This window comes from Zosterops lateralis (assembly GCF_965231275.1).
Source record: "Zosterops lateralis genome assembly, chromosome: 6".
Classification (NCBI taxonomy): Eukaryota; Metazoa; Chordata; class Aves; order Passeriformes; family Zosteropidae; genus Zosterops; species Zosterops lateralis.
Genome location: NC_139761.1, coordinates 33,502,114 through 33,522,047, shown reverse-complemented (window position 1 = coordinate 33,522,047; position 19,934 = coordinate 33,502,114). Strand labels below are relative to the sequence as shown.

Here is a 19,934-nt window from a genome sequence, read left to right as displayed (position 1 = left end):
ATCAGACTGGCTCAAATTACTCCTAAAGAATCATAGCTACATACTCAGTAGTAGCATCTGGTTTGCTTTCTTTGTGACAAAATTTCCATTGTTAACAGAGCAGCTATTCATACTTGAGCCATTGTCTTTTCTACCCTTACTGGTGCTAGTTAGGCATCAGCTCATGCAGGAATATTCTGTAGGTTGCCTCAGGGACTGGAGCAACAGCAGGACATTTTAGGAGAGCAGATATCAGTAAAAACACAGCCTTCCTTTAGTTAAGCACTGGGAATTTCTTCTTTCTACCATTTCTTCACCCATATTCCTGTACTGGACTGGGACCACCTGGGTTGCTCTCCTCTGAATTCTCCTTTTAAATTTTTTAGTGTAACTGATATTACGAGAAGACTAGTAGAGTCCAGACTAGATTAATTTTGTTCACGAGAAGCATGCAAAATCTACTCATGCTTATGCTTTCTGTTTTAATTAAATTAAGAAATAATGCACCGACCGTAGACTGTCTTTTATTGTTGCATTATGTTTCGGTTTCAATGTAATATTTTAGGAGCAGACTGTCACTGGGAAGAAGTTCATTCACATGACAGAGCACCCAGCTTCAACCTCCAAAAAAGGCTGACAGGTTATAAACTTCCATAATTTAAGACAATAAATCATTATTGCAATAATAAAGCAGGAAATAGATACAAATTAAGCAGAAACACCAATGTGCTTTTTTTATGGTTAAGGGGAATCATCAATCATGGAAACTGCCTGAGATTAACAAGGAGCCACTTTTTTCAAACATCCTGCAGTAAACCCAGAGGAAACCCAGCTGGAACTGCAACTAGAATATAGGCATGAGACTCTAAAATTATCCTCTGTCCCCTCACCCTCGCCTTCCCTTTTGGTATAGCATTTGCACCTCAGGTCATCCTTAACTGCTTCAAGTTCTGCAGCTGAGCCATATGTTTTTTGTAATGCCACAAGCCAAATGTAATTACCATAGTGATGTTTTCCCGTGTACCAAAATCCTTCTGGTCCCTTCCAACTCCATCAGAAGAAAGATCCAGCAATGGTACTATAAACTCCAGAAGAAATGGGACAGCATGCTACTGATTGCTAAATATTTTTCCCCAGCCTCTGTACAGATTTAAGGATAATCCACAGTCACTTAAGACAGAATTTAATTGGTTATTGGGCACAGTAGCAAGTGGTGTTCAGCTCTTTCTTACCCTTGAATTCCATTTTTTACAATGCAATTTGAAAGATAAATTCCACTAACACTGAGGTGCAGTGAGTAGGGCTGCAGACATAATTTGAACCAAGTCAGGCCTCATGTTTCTGATTTAAACCCCTGATTTGCAGGACCACAGTAAAAAGTTCTATATTCACCCGCACTGAAATTAGTTAATCTTACTTTTAAACATTTTTAGGGCATAAGAGAAATTATCAACTGCAAATTCTTACAATACTTTACAGCTACATGCCATCAACTGAAACTTAGTGACTTTCAAGCTTAAAGCAGTTACAGGAACACAGGAATAAGCTGATGTGTGCAGCAGGATTCATGGAAACCCACTTTACTTTGCACTGGAAGGTGTAGTAGCACGAACTCAAGTTGCACTTTTTCTCAGTGGAGGTAAGATACTTCACAGCTGAGAGGCAGCAACTTCTAACCACTCAACCATGACTGTAATCACTTCTGTTACAGTCATAGTTGTGCTTCTCATTATATAGACAAATGATTCCCAGCAAATGTACCTGAAGGGTTTTTGGATTACAAATCATTGATTAATGATTGTAAGTCACAGCACATCTTCAGAAAGAAACCACAACAAAGCAGTAAAACTTTGCATGCTCTCATCGTGGCAATTAGGATATAAGGAATGGAGGTTCTCTTAAATTGATATATAGAGGTTTTTGAATGCTACTGCTGACAGTTCTCGACATTTCTGTAGTTTAGATCAAGTGATTATGCATATGTCATTCAACTTGGAACTTCCACAGACACATACAGTCTCTGCAACACTATTTTACCAAGAGATTTATCTTTTGATTAAAAAGCCGTTAAAATTTGGCTGGATGTTATTATGTCACTACTTCCCACTTGGTGAAATATAGCATCAAAATTAGTACAGGCGAACATGACAACTGTTATCATGAAATCTAACTGCTCCATACACCACCACAACCCTGCCTCATGCAGAAACAATCACAGTATCATTTCCGCTAATGGTTAATATCATTTGTTGCAGGCCCAGTAACGATGGTGCACTTCCTTGTGCTGTTCTCTACAACCAAAAGGGCTTTTTTTCCTTCCACTGAAGCACAAGAGTGCAGACTCCGCCACCATTAAGAGCACAGAATTACAAGAAATGTGAATATAGCGCAAACACAAGAATGAAATTTTATTTTGAGACTTGTTTTCCTCTACAACATGTATTAATGAGTTTTATCAAGGTTGTTCCTGGTTTTGGTGCCCTCTGTTTACCTGTCCTGAAGCGGAGGTACTACACTGTCTTCCAGCAGGTTAAGGAACATGAGCTCCTTCTCACCTTTCAGATTACGTAAGGCTAACGGTCTTTTTCATGAAAACTGGAGAAGTAACTCAAAGACAGAACAGTCTGAAGGAATAAAAAGCTTCCCACAGAATTGTTAGCTGTTGAAGAGGATTACAGGGTCTCTGCTGGAACAGATTCTTAAAATGCAGCTTAGACATGAAGTTCAGGAGCAAAATAAAGAATTAAAAACAAACAACTCCAGCTGTTTCATGACTGAGCTCACACGAACCAGAGACTTAAGCAACTCTATCAACTCTGACACTGAGGTCAGAGATGCCCAAGGCTCAGACCTGGAGGCAAAATCTTGTGGCTCACTGAGCTCTCTTGTCCCATCATGGAAGGGTTCCTGATATTTGGCCTAAATACCAATCAAACCATCAGGTGAGAATAGTAATTCATATCAAAGCAAACACAGAGGCAAATCTCACTGCGCTTCCCTTATCATCATGACTGTAGCAAAATCATGCAGCAAAAGCTATACTGTAGCACTTCTCTATCTCAGTAAGCCATAAACCAAGAAGGGAACTGCATTAGAGAATCACAGAATGGGTAAGGATGGAAGGGATCATCTGGTCCCACCTCCCTGCTCAAGCAGGGTCATGCTAGAGCACATGGCACAGGATTGCATCCAGATGGCTCTTGAATATCTCCAGTGAGTGAGACTCCATAATCTCTCTGGGCAATTTGTTCAAGTGCACGCTCACTCACAGAGTAAAGAAGTTCTTCCTCGTGTTCAGGTGGAACTTTCTGTGAATCAGTTACTGTCCATTGCCTCTTGTCCTGTTACTTGGCACCACCAAGAAGAGTCTGACTCCATCCTCTTGGTACTCTCCCTTCAGATATTTATATACACTGATACGGTCCCCTCTTTACCTTTACAGGAATGGGCTTTAATTTTTAGGCTTCCCACATGCACAATAGTCTCAGTTGGGAAATTTACTCCTCAGTATGCATAGACGTGGCCTAATTGTTGGAATTCACCTTCCAAACAATCTGGAAATACCACCTGTTTTATTTGTACTCATTGCCTTTTTGCATATTTAAAATTTATTAAGTTTCACAGGGTACACATAAGGGGTCACTATCAAAAGACCTTTCTTACACCATGCCAGAAGGTTCTTGAGTTTCAACATGCTAATACAGATTATTTTCAACATGCTCCATACAGATTATACCATAATGGTAAAAAAATAAAGGGGGGTCTTTATTCTTGGGTCTCAGACCCAAGAGTGAATTCATATTAAAATGATATGATATTAATTTATTAACTGTCCCATTCAAAAATGTATTATAATTAACTAAAATACTGTTTCTATGATCCAATACAAACTAGCTTCTCTTTCAATCAAAATTGTGTAAACCAGACTGCAATCAATTTACAGAGCATTCAGCTAAAATACTAAAAGCCTAAAACACACCAAACTGTTAGGATATTTTCCAATGCATTTAAATTCCTCTCATTCTAAAGAACTTCACAAGGACATGAACTATTCTGCATTAGCTTCAAAACTACAGTGAGGAAGTGTTTTAGAAACTTGTTTAACAGCTGCTTGATTCATAAGCTCACGCTTCCTGCAAAGCAGGTATGTTTATGCTTCACAGAATACACTCTTTTATTTTAATTGAGTCACCTGTGGGTCCAACCCTAAGCATTAAGTATACACATAAATCAATAAACAAACAAACCTAAACCAACCAACAGACCCTGATTTCTGGGGGCTCCTCAGTTCACCAACGTGATAATTCCTTCAGTGTTTTCACTCCATTTGGCATCAGGACTGAAAAAAGGACTTTTGAAAGGAGAGAAGTAATAAACTACAGAACTCATCTTACTGCAGTGAAGAGAAGGTTTATCCATTATTGTTCCCATAGGAATACCTTGAAATATTAAAAAAAAAAAAAAAAAAAAGAAAAAGTTGCAGAATAAAAATAAATCCCCAAATTTTAAAAACAGGTAAACTGAGGCAGGAAGAATAAAACAATTTAACCATAATATGTCAAGAGTTCAATGGCAAAGCAAGGAAGAGAAATCTGAAAATTCCAGCTTTGAACCTTCTGCTCCTAAACTAAAGTAGGAAAATCCTGTGACTGGGAGATATTATGGTAGCTTAGTGTTCTCCAGTCTCCAGAACACAAAAGCCTACTTCAACAGCTTAAAAGAATTCAACATCAGAGCAACAAAGATGAAAAGGTCAGACTAAACTCATTGCTCACATTGTGCACTAAAAATATACAATGCTATGATAAACCACTTGATGAACACAAATGGCAGAAGACTGAACACTGGCCTCCCCAGATCTAGTGCAAGTTTAGAGATGATTTTAAACACAAAATAATTCTGACTTTTTTCAAACAAATATTTGAAAGTACTAGCTGAGACTGAAGAAGCCCAAAACAGCATTCCTTTTTTTGCTTGACACTTTGTGCAGAGTGGGAGGAGGATACAGTTCTTGTTCATACCAACACACCCCTGAATTTTTTCCAAGAAAGATGGAGTTTGGCTTTGATGTCTGTGAGAGGAAGTTAGAGCTTGCAGCTGGCAAATACATTAATAGCACAGGCAGTGGTAGACTAGAAGGGACTTCAAGTAGGTCATCTTGTCCTATCTCTTTGCAGCACACAAATGAAACACAAATTTTCCTGTCCACCTAGTGCTAAAATACACAGGCTAAGAAGTAGTTTCTAAAGGCTCTTTATATTAAATTTAGTCATGTGAACTTCACAAAAATAGTAAAAATAGTACAGACACAGGTAACTTGTTTTAAAAAAATCCATTAACAGTCATACAAAATAGTTCTACTGTTCATAAAGCCTAATGCAGCTTGAACATTTTTTTAATAAGTTACTATTTGGTAAGAGCTATTTTTTATATTGAAATGATAAAGCATTAGTTCTTAGGGTACTCTTGGGCTCATCTGACCACCTCTGCAATGTAAAATAACTTTAGGCTTCTCCAAGTTGTCTTTGACTGGAAGAACTAAACAGAGGCTATTCCACAAAGCAAGGACAGAAGTGAAACAGCAACATCCACCATCATCCTCCAGACTATCCTCTCTGATGACAAGGTTTGAGAGATGGCTATGTAAAAATGGTGAGGTTCCAAGAAAAAACTGAGTTCAGTTCCTAGGGAAGAACTGACAGCATAACACGTCTGAGGATTTTAGAGCTAGAGAAAAAAATATTATTAGTCCTGACTCTTTCAGCTGATAATCTGACAAGTATGTAAAGGCCAAATGAATGCAAGGACTCAAACTATAAGTACAGAAACTTTGGTATTTTATTCACTTATATATATTTATATCACTTTAATTTGTGGCAAACTATGCTGCTTTTCTTTTTTTTTTTTTTTTTTTTTTTTTTTTTTTTTTTTTTTGTCTATCTGGAAGCAGAAGTATGCACTGATCTGGGAATTTAGCTGGACATAACCATTTCCTACAAGAAATACCAACAAACAGTTCATGAATTCTTACATTGCTACGTAACTGGTGGTATTTTCCAGCCAGCACTGCTTTTATAAATCCATTAATGTTCTCAAAAAAAATCTAGCATATCTTTAGGACACAAGTCTTCATGCACTAGATTACAACCTTACAGAAGACAAGGTCCAAGCCTAAACAGCTTGACAATGTTCTTTCAGCTTGTTTGTCAGATTAACTTTCTGTCACACATGAGATGAACAGCTTCCTTGGTTTCTTGCCTAATCTAACACATAACCCAAGCAATTCTCTTCTCTAGCACAATCAGAAGCAAAACCAAAGGATGCCATAACGTTCCACTTCTTTCTAATAGCACATTTAGTTTGAAATTCTCATTCCTGCCTCTATCTAAGAAAGATTACCCTTTTAGCAAACCATTTATAGTGAAGGGACTGATTTCAGATAGGATTAAAACAACATATTAGACATATACAAACCAAGCAGTCTGAGTTGCTTACAGGACTAATAATGTGTTATGGGTCCTTTCACATCCAGGTCACTGGTTCAAATTCAGCTCTAGCTGGTGATGAGTGACAAGGAACAATGAGGTAAGAACTCAGTCACAAATCTGGCCTCTTTTCCCTGACTCTGCAACATATATTCTTTGTGCACTTGGGCTACTCACCTAACTACTATTTCGTGTAAATTCTACAACTCTACGATTTACTTTCCTGCAAATTCTCTTGCAAAAGACTAGTAAGTATTATTACTATCATACTAACTCTAGAAGACTAATTAATTTAGGAGTCTGAAAGTACAAAAGATTATGAGAAGTTTATTGCTGCTTTCAGGCTGTTCAAGAGTTAACATCCAAATACATGAAGGGGGAACTTTCTCAGGACAGGTCAACGCCATGATGTCAAAAGAAGCCATCAAAACACACTGGCCACACCTGTGTCTTTTGATAGGAAGATAAACATCAAAATCAGATGTTGAATGAGCCTGAAATTCCACATTTACTCACAGGTAGACAGCAGGGGTTAAAAGTGATGAAAAATGGAAATCCAGAAGCAGTCATTTTAAAAATAAGAAAGATATAGGGAGAAAAGCATGAAGTGTGGAGATGCATTGTATTCTTCCATTACACAACACAGTAAGTAAAAGCCACATCAAGAAAGAAGGGAAGGGAGAGAAGGAAAGGAGTTTATCAGCCCTACATCCTTGATAAAACTTGAATTTCCAAAGGAGCCTGCACTGCTGATGTCTGTACTGTTCTTGTTCTGTGGCAAAACAAACATTTCCATTTTCAACAAGTGTGATGCTGGCACATTTTACTACTTCAGATCCTGAATTAAAAACAAGGAATGAGAGCAATAAAGGAATAAAAAGAGCAACGATACATTTTAACTCATTCTTTAGTTAAAAGGTGAAAAGCAGTGGTGGTAGTTTTGACACAACATGACAGATTCATTAATAACCTGTAACTGCTAGAAAAATCATTATGCCATCGCTTGTGTAGCCCTGATTCTAGAATATTCTTGAATTATGGTTCGTACACAGCACTGAGAATCTTTCATATGTGCTGGGAAATTTAGAAACGTTTCAACTATTCCATGTGTTTTCTCCTAAGTATCTTCAAATATTTTAACCACAGGAGTGGTTAAAATACTGAAAACATATTTTGTTATTACTCCCACTTCAGAGTCAGCTGTGCCTTTCTTTCCAGAGGAAGCTCATCCATAGCAATTCTAAAAGACAAAGAGAAGCACAAGTACTGTGATCAAGACAATTTAATAAGACAATGCACAACAACTTTGTGCCAAGAAGGAAATTATAAAGGTGAAAAATTATGCCCTTATCTTCCAAATCTAGTTACCAAATTCTGCCAGAGGTAGAATGCTAGCAGTATTTGAGCCATGTACTTCAGAGATACTTTGGCAATGAGTGGAGCCAATAACAGCCACATGCACAATTCCGAAACTGTTTAATGGGCCATGCTTTGCCAGACGCCTATGGACAAAATTATGAAGTAAACACATCAATCAGTGTTAAGGCATTGCACTGAAGTTACTTGCTACTCTCTGACATTCTATTTAGATCTGCTTTCAACCTCTTTGTCTTGTCCACTGAAATGAGTTGCAGAAATAATGCCAGTTTTAACCACTGCGTAGTTATTTTTGCCACAAAGCTGTACTTGTGTTAAGTCAGACAAGCTTGAGACAACTGTTTGTGCACAGTACACAGAGAAGCTGATCAGAACCACCAAAAATTGAAGTAAGGAGATAAAGAGGGGAAATACCCATGTTATGCAAAGTGGAAAGTCTACATGCAACTATCATGCCTTCGCAACAAAGAGGAGCATTTTTTTGCATCATACATTTGGGTCTGTCCATGAACTGAACATTAAATAACAAAGTCTTCTGTGTCTCACAAGGCTACTCTGACTACTCTTTGCAAGTGAGGAAAACCAAAATTATCATATTACTTTGTAAACTTTGATTCAGAATTATCTTTTCTTCTTAGCACACTAAGTCTTCACTACTACTCAAAAAGTGCTTTTCTCTAATTCTGCACAGAAAACAGGAGCACGAAGATATAAAGTAATATATGGCATCAAAAAAATCCCCATATTACATTCACACAACAGAGAGATGCAGTCTGAGGAATTGTACTTGAAAACCAAACAAGTGTAATTCAAGGAACAGGCCTGAGGATCTGCTTTCCATCCTTTGTGACCTGTTGTTTCTCTTTGGAACCACTGATAACCATTAGATAAAATGAAATTTGCAGACTAGCCTATGTATTTATTCTTGCAGCAGCTTTAGAAGACTGACAAAATAATGCTTTAAATGCATATGAGTGACAGTACAATGCTGAGAAACTGACATGGCTCAAAAATTCATTCTCAGCCTTTAGAAAGTGTCTGATCCTTTCAGCTACTCTACATACTTTCTTTTCAACTATAAATGGATTTTCAGAGAAACTGGAAAATAATTTTGTTTCAAGACTGTGTTAGGTTAGACTTTATAATTTGACTCTCTCATCCCCCTATATTTCAACAGAAGACTGCAAGTTACAGTGTGGATTTGTGTCCGTGTTGAGTTTCAGTTCTGATAGAAGGGATTTCTTACCTTCAGACAGGGACAAATCATCAGCTGGAGACACCAGGTCTGCCTGGATCCCAGGGCCACTGCTCAGGGATGTGGTAATCTGATTCGTCAAGATAACCTGCAACCAGACAAGGAGAGGGGGATGGGAAATTAATTCTTACAGCTACTGGAAGGCAGAGAGAAGCCCAGGACTGGAATCCTCCAGGCATGGCATTGAGATGACCCTCTATTCAGTTCTCCAGCCAATTCAACACTGAGAACTTTTGAACTACCTGCAGAAACTGAAAGAGTCAATTGCAAGAAATGGAGGAATAGGGATATTGTTAAAAAGATGAAATACTGAGTAACAGTATGTTGATACATACAGGCACCTTAAATGAAACTACTGTTCTGAAGAGCTTCATCTTTTGCTTATTTTCCAGAAATAATTTGATGCTCCTTATAAAAGCCCACCATTTTCTTCATAGGCAAATAGGAAATCTATTTTCCAAGTAATTTCCACACAAATTACACACTTTCTTCCTTTGCCTGAAACACAGTGCCATTGAGGAAGGTGTGGTAGGGGTACATCCCCAGAGAGCTGAAGCACAAAAGTACTAAATATGACAGGGCTATCTTGACAAAAGAGGATTTTTGAGTGGTTTTCAGGATCACAAGTTTCTAACAACCCACAGTGCTCTCCTCTGACAGCATGAGCAATAACCATGCTTAAAAGACATGAACAATTTCTTTCACCTTTGGACATGATCTCTCCCTCTGATCATGGCTTCCTCCTGCTTTCTAACGCTCCCAGCAGTAAGATATGACAGACTCTTCCTTTTCTTTTCCCATTGTGAGACCCCACATGGGCTGTTTCAGATCAACAAGTTGTAACTGGAGTGGTGGTGCTGCAGGGTACTGTGTCTTCTTCAGGCAGCATGACACGAGGAGCAAGCAGTGTGATGGAGTATGTGACCTCTCCCTCCCTGCTCATGCCAGCCCACTCATCTCTGTGCTTGCAAACAGGCATGATGGTGCCTGAGAGCTCTATGGACTGTATCAACAGGACTAAATTGAGAAGTGTGTAAGTCAAATCCTCACTTACTCAACAGGAGTTCAAGACCTTCAGAACTACACAGTGACACTCGCTCATGCTCATCCACTATTGACTACAAGCTCTGAACAAACTTGAGCTAGTTGTGATCACTGTGCACAGCTTAACCACAGGATGCACCTTTTGGGAGCGGGCATTTATGATCACTGCAGTGAACATAGACATGGCAGATAACCATACACCTCAGCTAAGGTACAACTTGCAATACTGCTAATAACAAACACACAAGAAACACGTTACAGCCCTCTGCTGTTTTCCCCAGAGCTGCTGTGCACACCTATGAGCACCCAAAAGCAAAGGGTCTGGTACACGGAACTCCTTGCCGCCACTGATGGATGACTTGTTCATAAGATTACAAAGTAAGATGATTCAATTTATTAACAGAGCAAAAAAAAAAAAGTCACTTTTCCTTTTTTTCTTGTTAGGAAAAAAAATTTGTTATCTTTCATTTTAGTGAGCTAGTTCATCCTTGTGATGGGATGGGCATCAAAACTGGTTCAAGGCAAAAGGAGTAGGCAGCCAAGAGTCAGTAGGGATAAGGAAGGATAAGGAAGGATGTGAGACCTTTCCTTCTTGAAACCATTCTCACTTTGTTTCCACTGTGTCACAAAAGCCACAGACTCACGTATCCACGGTATCCAGTGCTAGAAAATGTGCTGAAACAGAGCACACTAACAAACTTATATTTACACGTACTAGTGAGGTATGAAGTTTTCATTGGCACACTTTGCAATGATCACATTATTAACAAGTATCAAGCTCTCTAAGTGATTCAGTCACCCCAGACTCATGCCAAGATAATCTTTGTGCTGTGCTGTCACGTATTTTATTATTTATGCACCACATTTTAAAGAAATGGTACCATGCTTAAGGAACATTTTTAATAGAAAAAATACATAAGCACACTATATTTCATATTGCTTTCCTTCAAAGGAAACTAACTTTGAGGGCTTCAAAAAAATCAAAAGAAAAATGAACAAGAAGAATAATGCAACTGCTTTTTTTTTTTAATCTTCCAGATTCCTCCTTAACCAGGAACTCCAGAGCACTGTTAGCTGTAGGACTGGAAATCTTCTTCACCTTTTTTGTTTAACTCAAGCTATGCCTCTGAACCTAGATTTCAATTTCTGATGTATCCTTCAGTAACTATTCAATACTAATATCCTAGATTGCCTGCTATAATGTTTAAAAAAATCAAAAAGCAGAGTGCTACCCAAGAAAACATTCTCTCTGACTTGCTCTGAGGACGGGAATTAAGCATGTTCTCAGTTCCATGACTTCACTGACAGTTACACATTTGCTTTAAAACACATCTACAAACTATCTTGAATAAACACCCTTCCTCTGAGATGAAGCCATATGTACATACAGAATGTTTATTTTGGAATTAATTGAAAATTATTCCCCATTTCTACAAGCCTGCAGAAGCAACATAGATGCAGTTCTCCCATAAGACAAGTTTAGCCACAAGACAAGGCTGCTAGCTAAGCATTAAATTTGGAATCCAATTCCCTGTCATACTTTTGGAGCCCCACTTACTGCAAAATTCTTTCACCAGGTATAGGTACCAGATACTGGACATCATCACCAGCCAAGCACAGCTTCCTCTCAAGAGGTTCAAAGCCAGTCATACACTTATTAACTTCCAGCAGAACGCTCAAAAGTGAGGATATTGCTACATGGTATTTTGATGTTATCATATTGAAATACACAGTATTTTAAAATATACTGTGTTTAAAAAAAAACCAGCCAGTATTTTAGGAGGAGCTCCTATTTCCAACATCAACTAATGGAACTGCCACTAAGAGTCACAAAAAGCCATCATGCCTCTCCACACACAACTGTGTCCTGACATGGACCACAGGTAAGAAGTTTTGCTATTGCTTTTCTGTTTCTACATCGGGATGAACAAAAGGTGTAGGGCTTCTTCAGTCAGCAGCTGTGCCTGAATGGAAAATACTCTCCACTGCTAAGAGAGGGAAAAAAAGGGTCACAGCTAGACAGCTCAGTAACTAGAAACATGCTTCAATGCAGTCTCCCATGGAGTTCAACGAACCACTGCCTTTAAGCTTTCAGCCTATTCCTTTGCAATTGGCTAAGAGAGCTATTTAACAAGCAAAAATTTACAGTCCTCAGCCTTCCAATTCTGACAGAATTACGAACTCTTTGGAAACTCACTCAGATTCAGATTTCAAAATCCTTTCTGGGAAAAAAGTCTACTACTTAAAATACCACACAAATGATGGACCACACAATTTTTAAATCTTATACTTCAATTTTTACTGCAGCATAAGTATCTCGGATAGTAATATAACCCTATCTAACCATTAGAAGTGTTATGACAACAAGAACAATTAGAAAATCCAGAGATAAACACAATAAGACAGTGGGAATGCTTTTTCAACTTCCTAATTTTAGACATGTTAAAAAACCCCCATAACTTACTCCTCTGATTACTCTCTCACTTTTTATAGGTGCCAATACCTGGAAAAAACTGACACAAGGATTTCTCAAGGAAAACAGCATTCAGGTTCCAGATAGATCATTGTTACTTCTAAGATTTTATCCAGAAGTCAACAAGAGTGTTAATATCCTATTAAAATCTTTATATGTTGTTGTGAAAACAGAGTCACCTTCCACTGCTGTGATTTCAGCAGATGCTAGTTTTTTGGAAGCATATTAGAAAAGTAAAAAAAAAATAAAAATAATCAAAGTTATTTATTGTACCTAAACTCACAACACTCCCATTTATTGGGAATAGCAAAGATCCTGCATACGCAGAAAATCCCTGCAGGTCCTGGGAGAGAGTTGGCCTAAGAACTTTACACAGAAGAATAAGCAAACTAATTTTTGTTTGGTTATTTATACAGTAAAATTTTTCAAGTACTCCTCCTGCCCTTCCTAGACCACACTGAAACTACTAAATCTGACTTTGTCATCCTTGTAAATCCAGTTGAGTAAATAAGCCATTTTCTGTAAACTTGTGGTCTCAGCCTCCTTGTTAGTTTATTGCAAAATTAAAGGGAGCTCAGCACAGAACTATCAATCAGTAACCAGCAAAGGTATAAAGTCTTCTGGAATATACCAAAAGGCAAAAACCCACACTGTTTCATGAAATGGCTGTTTGTTAAAAGAATGAAGCAGAAATCCCCATTTCGCATGCAACACTATTTAGGAAAACTCTTATTAAAGGCTTCCTGTTGAGCTGGGAAAGCAAGCACAAGAACACTTGCAATAATCCCAAATTACTCCACCCTTATTAGCCCGTGAATTTTGTGGTTTTCACAGTGCTCAAGAAACGTCACTAGAGAGCACCAAGTACAAGTGACAAGTCAGTGGGACTGGGATGATGACTCTGCATGCTGGAGGAGAAGGAAAGGAAGTTTTACTGATCCCCAGCCAATCTTACTTCCAATCTCTGAGAAGGCACCTCTCTCCCTTTCCCTGAAGAACAGAGCTTTTAATGAGACATTCAAGCAATGGCTCAAAACAATAAAGGACAGTGCACCAAGCAATACCACAGTCAGATGGGGCTGGCAGCAACCCTGAAAATGGAAAAAGGGAACAGTGAGAAAAATGGGGTGAAAAATCATGCTTCAAACAGCTGTGAGAACCACGGCCTTCTCCTTGAAAATCTGTTTAATATCCTCAAGACTGACATCAGCCTGCTCAAGGAAGAATCCTAAATTACCACCATCTGTGACAGTAACAGGGTATTTGTGATCTTCATCTAAGCAACACACTGAATTGGTTTTTTCTTCAAGTTCTGTTTCTTTGAGGAGATTTTCTTCAGCATCTGTGGCCATTTGCCACAAAATCTGTCAAAAGTTGTGCAAGACCTCAGCAGAACTTTTACTTAATATTCACAAGGAGGAAAACATGCTTAAAACTGAGCATTTTTGGTGCAATCATGGAGTTACAAACATAAAAAGGAAAGGTCTGAATGCAATAATGAGAGCTCCTAACCAAAATACAAGTTTTCAAGAGAGAATGTCAAGTGCTCACAGCTACAGCAGCACTTGAAGCCAGTTACTGCTCCACAGGGCCTCACCTTGCAGGAGATTGGCTTTTAGGGGGAAAAGTCTCTGCACAGTCAAGACAGCTCTGGGCTCCAGGACCAAATTAAACATATTTATATCACAACTATTGTAATGACAGGAGATTAAATATATATACATACCTTAATTCTTAGACAATGCAAATGATTTTGGCTCACACAAACCAAATACAAAAGAAAAACCCCAACAGTTCATCACCTCAAATCCAAGCAAATCACCACACCCACCCAATACTTATCTCACTAGGTATTCTTGTATTCCTGAACTGAGAGCCACCAGCCCCAGCCACTCAGGTTTCTGAGGGGAAGAATGTAAATAATGTCAAATACTCTATAAAGCCCAGATATTACAAGTAAAAAGACTTCTAGTACATGAAATTCCAATGTCCCAAGTCAAATACCACTTCTGGTGTTTAATCAAGGCCTAACTAAGATACTCAAAAGTATCTTTACACATTTTACTAAAATGGTTGTAGCACAAAGCTGCTTCACTGCAGCAATACACAACTGCCCACATTTAACAACTGTTGCTGACCTAAGCCAGCTGAAAAACGAAGCACCCATTACAGCCATCTTGCCTATAATATGACAGAGGAACAGGCTGGTAACAGTGATACACAGGCCAGAGGGAAGCAGATAGATGTTCTCAGACATAGCATAGCAGCTATCCTGACTGAAGGCAAAGCCAAGAGCTGTTAGAATTCACATCTCAACCAATGTTACCAGAATTTGGCATAATTCCCTGAATAACAGATATATACACATAAACCACTGGAAGCCTATTGAGAACCACTTCCTAACCCCATATGCAATGTACACTCCTGCAAGTGCTGGCCTTGCCTCACAGGAATGTCAACTGCACCTATTTTCATCAGAATCCAGGGGGAAAATAAAAAAGGCAATTAAACAGCACAGAAAGCACAATTCTCTGGAAGGCTCACTAACACTTTCTAAAAGATTAGAAATCTGTTGATCGGGACACATTGTTGGCTAGCTACAACCTTATTAGAACTCTTAGGGGAGAGAGAACTTCCAGCTCTTGTTTCGCCAAGGTATCTCCAATCAAAACTTCTCCTCTTTCATCCCTCAGTGAGACAATTCATAGCAGCAGAGGTGATCTTATAGTTACGAGACTTCATGAGGTATACATAGGACTTGGAAGAAACCAAGGTATCTTTCAGAGACTACCCACTGTATTTACACCAAACTTCTCCTGCTTTGCATAGGAAAAGCACGAAGTTATGCAATTCTATTCCATAAGACTTCTGAAGAAGTACTTCAAAGGAAATCAGTGTAATCCACAGGCAACTTCTGCAGCCAAAACCTGCTACACTCTAAAAGCTGCAAGCACCACTGCTTAAAAGGGATTTTTCTGATGAATTGTCTTGTAGCAGAATAATTTAAATAAAATTACAAATTCACAGTTTACTCTTAGACTCTTTGCTGTTCCCTGCAACAGCACTTTTGGTTGGTTGAATTTGTTTTGTTTTGAAGGACAGGGAAAAACCTGGGTTGCCTGGAACACCAGCAAAGTAGTACAGAATTTCAGTTCTGCACAGGCATGCTCCAGATTGAGAGGAGAGACATCTACTACACTTTAAAAAGACTGCAAGGAAGTAAAAATTTATGCCCACTTTTTTCACAATGAAAAACCTAGTTTAGTTTATTGGCACTAGTTAGTTGTCATTGGCAGATCAAAACAGACTAAAGGCTCTTTCCTTTCACTTGCTGTGTTCAGACCTTCTGCCATGCATCTACCCTGCTTCATCCAGCACTTCAAATTTACCTAGACCTACACAAATTTTTTGACAGCAAATCTCACTGCCTTCTGGTGGAATAAATGTATTGCTATCCCTCTTGTAGAGACAGATGCACAGACACTAAGCCAACTGACTAAAGGTACCACAAATGTTTACTACCATTCCTAAACCCTGATTTCAAGGACAGACATAAAAGTTGGAAAGGCTCATACTCCCCTGAGCACTCTAGAACACCTCAGGACTATCTACTATGTACCCAGCAAATTATATACATATAATTCTTTCCATATTTGGAGTTTGTTTTAGTTAGGTTTTTTTATACCTGTCTATACTTAGGTTTTTCCTAACAATTCAATAGGAATATGAAGTAATTAGAAAAGTGTCTATTATTAATTACTTAACTAATGAAATACTCCTAACAAGGTCTACTTAGCACTCATGGTCTATTGCAAGTTGATAATTAGTGTACCAGCATTTTTATTTGATTTTGGTGTTTTGGCAAGGCCATCAGAAAGACCATTTATATTACTATACACATGCAGATCTAGAGAGATATAGCATATAAAGCACAACTTCACGTCATTAATTCCATTAATTCCTCAGATCCTTTCCAATGAGTTCCCTCAAGCCTTCAAGGCAGTGGGTCACAGGAGACTCACTGAATCTTGGATACAAACTGAAACAGCTCAATGGGCTCCTGTAATTTACAGCTTTGCTGAACAGTTTTAAAAACACTTTCCCTGGCTCCTCCTTATCATGACCCTATGCCAACATGCTTAAAAGGAGGACAGTGTTAGTTTAAACTGCTCCTTGGTATCTTGTGGAAGCAGCAGAAAACACTTCTAGAATGCGCCGGAATATTTGTTCCCCTTGTCCATTCATTAAACTTTACATGCAGGTAACTACTACCATCATCACGTGGCTTACTTTTTGGGTTTTTTTGCACAACATACTTTATCAGCACCACAGAAACATCAAATCTTTTCTAGCCTTTGATTACATTAGAGAACACAGAATGTTTTACACCACACCTCTTAGAAAAGTTTTCTTACTGTGCTATCGCCTTTCACTAAACACATTTCAAAAACTTATTGTTTTTCTATTTAAAACAATACCTAACTGTTATTACCAAGCTTTTAAATTTTGTGCATGAACGTAAAATTATGTAATGGATAGATTATACTCCAGCTGCCTCTTGGACTTACCTCCTCCTCCAGAACATTAGATACCACTTCATTGTAGAAACTAGCCTGACAGGGTACGTTCTCATTTTGAATTTTATTAATACTACTCAGTTTTTATTCCAGACTACATAAGATTTATTGCAAGTCTAGCTTTATTGATCCTAAAGGAGTTATACCAAAGTGAAACATGATCAGGGACTTGTCTCAGGCCACCTTCATCCTTTTGTCCATAAATACACTCACAGAGAAACAACTAGTTCAGACTTTTTCTCTTCTTATTAACTCTTCAGCTTAATTAATATTCAAGGGAGAACAGGAGAGAGCAGAAGTCCAATCGCATGTTTTCTAATCCTGGTTCTGAGGCTAAGTAGCTGCAACTGCATACAGATACAATAAATTCTTTGTGCCCTGTTTTCAAAGCAGGCCTAACACTTACCCCATAAGAGTATTGTGGGATTTGGTATTTTGCTTTGCTAATGCTTTGAACTCCTTGTATGAAGTGTGATTAAGATCACAGTGCATCACCACAAACCACCCTGTGTTCCCAGCGTCTTCCAATGTATAGCTGGGCAACATCTAAATACAATTTAGCAGTAATAGTTGACCTCTGTAGGTTCTATATATGGGCTTGTTGGCCTTGAAACAAAACTCTTAAAACTTCCCTCCAGAAAATCTACTGTCTTTTTCCTTTCCTTTTGGCATTTTTGGCGGGTGGCGGGGGGGGATGGGGAAAGTTGATGTGTTTTTTTTAAATTCTTTGCCTTTGCTTGAGTTGGGAGTGAAAGCATCACTGGTTTGCACTGCAGGTTTGGGAAGGGTAAATCTGAAAAATTCCTTGCGGCTCAACTTCTGGTATGTTGTACAACATTCTGTAAAGTATTAGCACTGTATTTAAAACAGACGGAAAGTAACAAATAGATGCCAGCTTATTATTTAAATGTTAGCTGTGAACTGTGTTCTTGGAAATAACTTTTGGTCTCTCTTCAGCTTACTGAGGGTGTTTTAAAGAGCTGTTTAATAGAGCAGGCAGTACTGAATAGTTCCAGAACAGCAAAGACAACAAAATGACAGCAATGCAGAACAGCTTCAAATCAACCCTGTACTCATTTATTTTCTGAACTGGACAACTCAGATCATTCCTGTGCCAGTAAAAGGCAAATAAACAGTTATTCTTTAGGATGTTACAAGATGAACAACTAAAGACTTTGGACTACTTTTAAAACACAAGGCTCAATAAGGAGGAGCTGTATATATCAGAATAAGCAGCATGAAAAAATATTCTGTTCCTCTCCACAAAAGCACAGGGTAAAACACACACACACACACACACACAGAGAAAGATCAGGTCAGCACTGAAATAAAATACTCCATCTCAGATGTAAAAGCTGACTTCTTAATAGGCTGGAGAAAACATCAGTGATTACCTAGATTTCAGTCCAAATTCCATCTCAATAGCCAAGAAAGAATTGTTGCTGAGGAAACTGCAGCATGCAACAGCTCACCAAGAGCTGTGTCCACACTGAAGTTTCAGAGAGAAAGGGAGAGAGGCACAAATAATTACAGAGAAGGCATGATTTACGGGAAATGAACACAAATTTCCTCCAGGAATGAACACTGCCTGGAATACTAGCAGCAAATATAAATGGGAGGAACAGAACTGGCACATCTAGAACATGGTGGGGCACAGACTCCTGGGACCTGCTGCTTTGGAGGCAAAGTGACTGCTACAAGTTTCACAACTTGTAGCAGTCACTTTCACTTTAAAGAATGAAGCCGTAAATAGAAAAGCCATTCTTACCAAGCAGGAAGCCATCCACTGTCAGCAGTACAGACTGAGAACTGTATTTCAATGACCATTACAAGGAGGACTCACCATTCATTTTGCCACAGTTTCCATCCTGATTACAAAGAGCAAGAGCCAGCCTCAAGAATAAATGCAGACCCACTGCAAACCAACACATCTAAATGCTTCCTCTAGCAAAAATGACCAATGCCTAGATGGCCCACAGTAGCCCAACCTCCACAGACAGTACTAAACTACAGGCTTTGTGAAACATATTTCTGAAATGCTGTATAGATAGCACCAGATTTAGGTGATTAAAAGATAACCTAGATACAGATAGTTGCCAATTCCACCTTACCAATTTGCAGCATTATTCTGGGGGGACCAGAAAACCAGGAAGACATTTTATGCCAACAAACAAGGTCAAACAATAGCCATTCTTCATTTTCCTTACAACTCGTAGTACTTTGAGGACATAAAGGAAGAGTTAATAATGCATTGAATAGGACTGTATTCTTATTTGCATTTTGGTTTGTGTCATAAGCAGATTCTCTCTATTCTTGGAGATTAAAGTTTTTTCTTAAGTTCCTATAAGATGGAACTAACTACTGTAACAGGAGTACCTCAGATAACCATTACTGTGGGATTCACAGTGAAATCTTAAGAACTCATAACACAAAGTAGAAAAAAACTAACTAATAGGTCTGTTTGCACTCCAAATCTAGTTTACCAAGAAGTCTAGCCATAACACAGTTTGATTTTGAAGCTGAGGACCATAATTTTGTAACATACACATGTACACACAGCAGGTACATGCTCTTTGCCCCAGATCTGGATCATGTCAGAGCTTGTCCAGGCACCACCACTCCCTTCCCAATTCCTTCTGTCCCAGGTCAAACCAGAACTCAAAAAATCCCCTGCCTTGCAGTGTAACATTATAGGCTGGAGAAGGGCAATGCCACTCAGCTCTGTGCTAACACAATTCCTTCCA

General features: G+C 38.6%; 1 protein-coding gene across 2 annotated transcripts in view; it reads right to left on the bottom strand.

The window, feature by feature from the left end:
* The window catches only part of RAD51B (RAD51 paralog B), a 341,877-nt gene that overhangs the window by 198,207 nt on the left and 123,736 nt on the right, over positions 1–19,934 (bottom strand). For both annotated transcript variants that reach the window (XM_083863788.1, XM_083863789.1), the window contains exon 8: positions 9,088–9,184. In XM_083863788.1, the coding sequence (XP_083719914.1) occupies positions 9,088–9,184 (97 nt within the window). The remainder of the gene's footprint in view (positions 1–9,087; positions 9,185–19,934) is intronic.